Source organism: Olea europaea, chromosome 15 (assembly GCF_002742605.1).
Source record: "Olea europaea var. sylvestris chromosome 15, O_europaea_v1, whole genome shotgun sequence".
Taxonomy (NCBI): Eukaryota; Viridiplantae; Streptophyta; class Magnoliopsida; order Lamiales; family Oleaceae; genus Olea; species Olea europaea.
The window spans coordinates 25,400,975-25,403,112 of record NC_036251.1 but is presented as its reverse complement, the minus strand read 5'-3'; the positions used below and the strand labels follow the sequence as shown (position 1 = coordinate 25,403,112).

At 35.2% G+C, this 2,138-nt stretch overlaps 1 protein-coding gene across 1 annotated transcript; it reads right to left on the bottom strand.

Moving 5' to 3' along the window:
* Positions 1–810: 810 nt before the first annotated feature.
* LOC111410628 (polyadenylation factor subunit 2-like) lies at positions 811–1,885 on the bottom strand. Its single transcript, XM_023041066.1, has 3 exons — positions 1,660–1,885; positions 1,243–1,525; positions 811–1,161 (listed from the first exon to the last, which is right to left on the bottom strand). The coding sequence occupies exons 1-3, from the start codon at positions 1,726–1,728 to the stop codon at positions 1,121–1,123; spliced, it is 393 nt and encodes a 130-aa protein (XP_022896834.1). The 5' UTR covers positions 1,729–1,885; the 3' UTR covers positions 811–1,120.
* Between the last annotated feature and the right edge of the window lie 253 nt (positions 1,886–2,138).

Sequence of the window (2,138 nt, the reverse complement as noted above, 5' to 3'; positions counted from 1 at the left end):
ATTATCGAATTTTTCGAAATACTAATTTGAAGTGGCTTACTTTGATATATCATTACTTTTGCTAAGGTTGATCGTTTCGCATACCATTAAGAAGCGAAAAACTAGCTCATGAAAACTTTGAAATTATATTAAGAATATAATATTTCAACTTCATTTGGCATGTATTAAAGTAGATTATAAAACGATTAAAACAATTATTTTCTATAAAAAAAAAAAAAAAAAAAACAAAAATTTTGTGGGATCATTTGACCCCATGTGGGTCCGCCCGTGCTCACGACTAATATAGGATCCATTGGGATACATGTACATAAGAGGTTTATAGAATGATTTATATACACCTGATGTTGTAAGATATAATTGAGTCAGAATTTCTTCAACAAAAAATAATAATACTAATAATATAAAAATTTCAAAAATAAAAATAAAAATTCTTCCCCACTTTATTTTTAACACCTAGTCTATATGTAATTTATTGTGTAACTACTTATATACAAGTAGCACTATTCATATAAGATATTATTGGATTGTTAGACACACTTTAGGCAAGGTATAACCCAGTATGAGCCATGCTATTAGAACCCACAACACATCGATCAATCCAACGAGCTCATCCATCCTGCAGATTCACTTGCCCCAATAGTGTCTGGTGGATACAAGAATGACTGTGAAAAAAGGTCACATCCAAGTATACAATAAGTTGGTTCACCAACTGGTGCGGCCACTGAGAAATAATGAAAGTGGAAGTGGAACACCGAAAGGGAAGCAGTCTCAAGTGCCAAAGGTGTTAAATAGTATTTAGTCAAACAAAAGTGGACGCAACTGTTGAAAGGTCTATTCATCTTATGAGTTACAATTACAATTATTCAACCTCATGTGACAAATCCACTCATGCATAATCATCCCCCTTCATCTTTCATCATGCAACTGTTTTACCGAACAAAATTATCTAAACAACAAACAACATAAGCCTTACAAAGGTATATACAACATTCAATCAATGAAAGAATACAGTTTAGCAACATAAAAATTTCCAAACAAAATAGGCTTGTCTAATATGAAATGCACTAGTTAACTAACATTAACTGATTGATGCTCTATCCTCACCGGAAGTATTCCAGCATCAGTAGGGCGGTGGAGGATATGGTGGTGGTGGATATGAAGCTGCTACGAAGAAGTAAGTAGAATAAGTCTTTTGATCAGAGTATATTATTTAAACAAAGCGATAAATAAAAATGATTTTACCTGGAGGGTAATACTGCAGGTTCTGAGGTGGTGGCGGATATGGTGATATGGGATATCCAGAAATTGGCGGGTAAGACGGTTGATAAGTAGCCAGCTGAGAATGATAAGGCGAAGGGTATCCTGCTGAGGTAGGAGGATATGTAGGATATGGAGATGGTGCCGAGTAGCCATTTACTGATGAATTGTATGAAATGGTTGATGGTGGTGCAGAGAAGGGATGGGCCTGAAGTGCCGGTGAGGCCCCAAACGGTGGAGCTGAAGGAGCATAGCTCAATGCTGGCTTCTAAAATATATCAGATGGAGAAATATTCATTAGTAACAAATAGTATATACTTAATAGCAGTTTCAAGCTGGGTAACTAATTCTGAGTGGGAAATAAGATTTTCAAAAATTAAAAGAAAGAAGAAATGAGCTTACATTTGCATTAGAATAGTGCATTATCAGTCGAACTTCTCCAGCATGTCTGTAGATGAGGAAAGGACACATTAAATATCTAAATTCTAATTACAAAACTCCGGCAATTCCAAAGTTCTGAAGTGTTCGTTATAAAATTACAAGTGGCAAGAGCAAATACTATTCAATAGGCAATTTGTTCTATTAATATGATAAGTATCAATTTCAATTATTTTAAGACAGGCCATCACATTACATGTTACTGGGCATAAAAAATAATCAATTCAATGAAAAGAAAATTGTCCACTGGGAAATGCTCCTCTTTAAGGGCACCTAGGTGAAGTTCGATGACAGCACACATAATTGAAATGCTCATTTGCTGGAAAGCGTCCAGTTAATCTCTTCATGCTATGTGCCCTCTAAAAACGAACTATGTAGAGTTTTTGGACGTGCAGCGGAATCAGCAGTTGAAAACCAATCCATCAATATTGCACGAGAAATGG

Bases quoted from the DNA above. Each gene is read 5' to 3' on its own strand.
- LOC111410628 (XM_023041066.1), bottom strand. From the start codon at position 1,728: ATGTGTCCTTTCCTCATCTACAGACATGCTGGAGAAGTTCGACTGATA. The intron at 1,526-1,659 runs GTAAGCTCATTT...GATATATTTTAG, and splicing joins TGCACTATTCTAATGCAAAT to AAGCCAGCATTGAGCTATGC. The intron at 1,162-1,242 runs GTAAAATCATTT...TCTTCGTAGCAG, and splicing joins CCTGCAGTATTACCCTCCAG to CTTCATATCCACCACCACCA.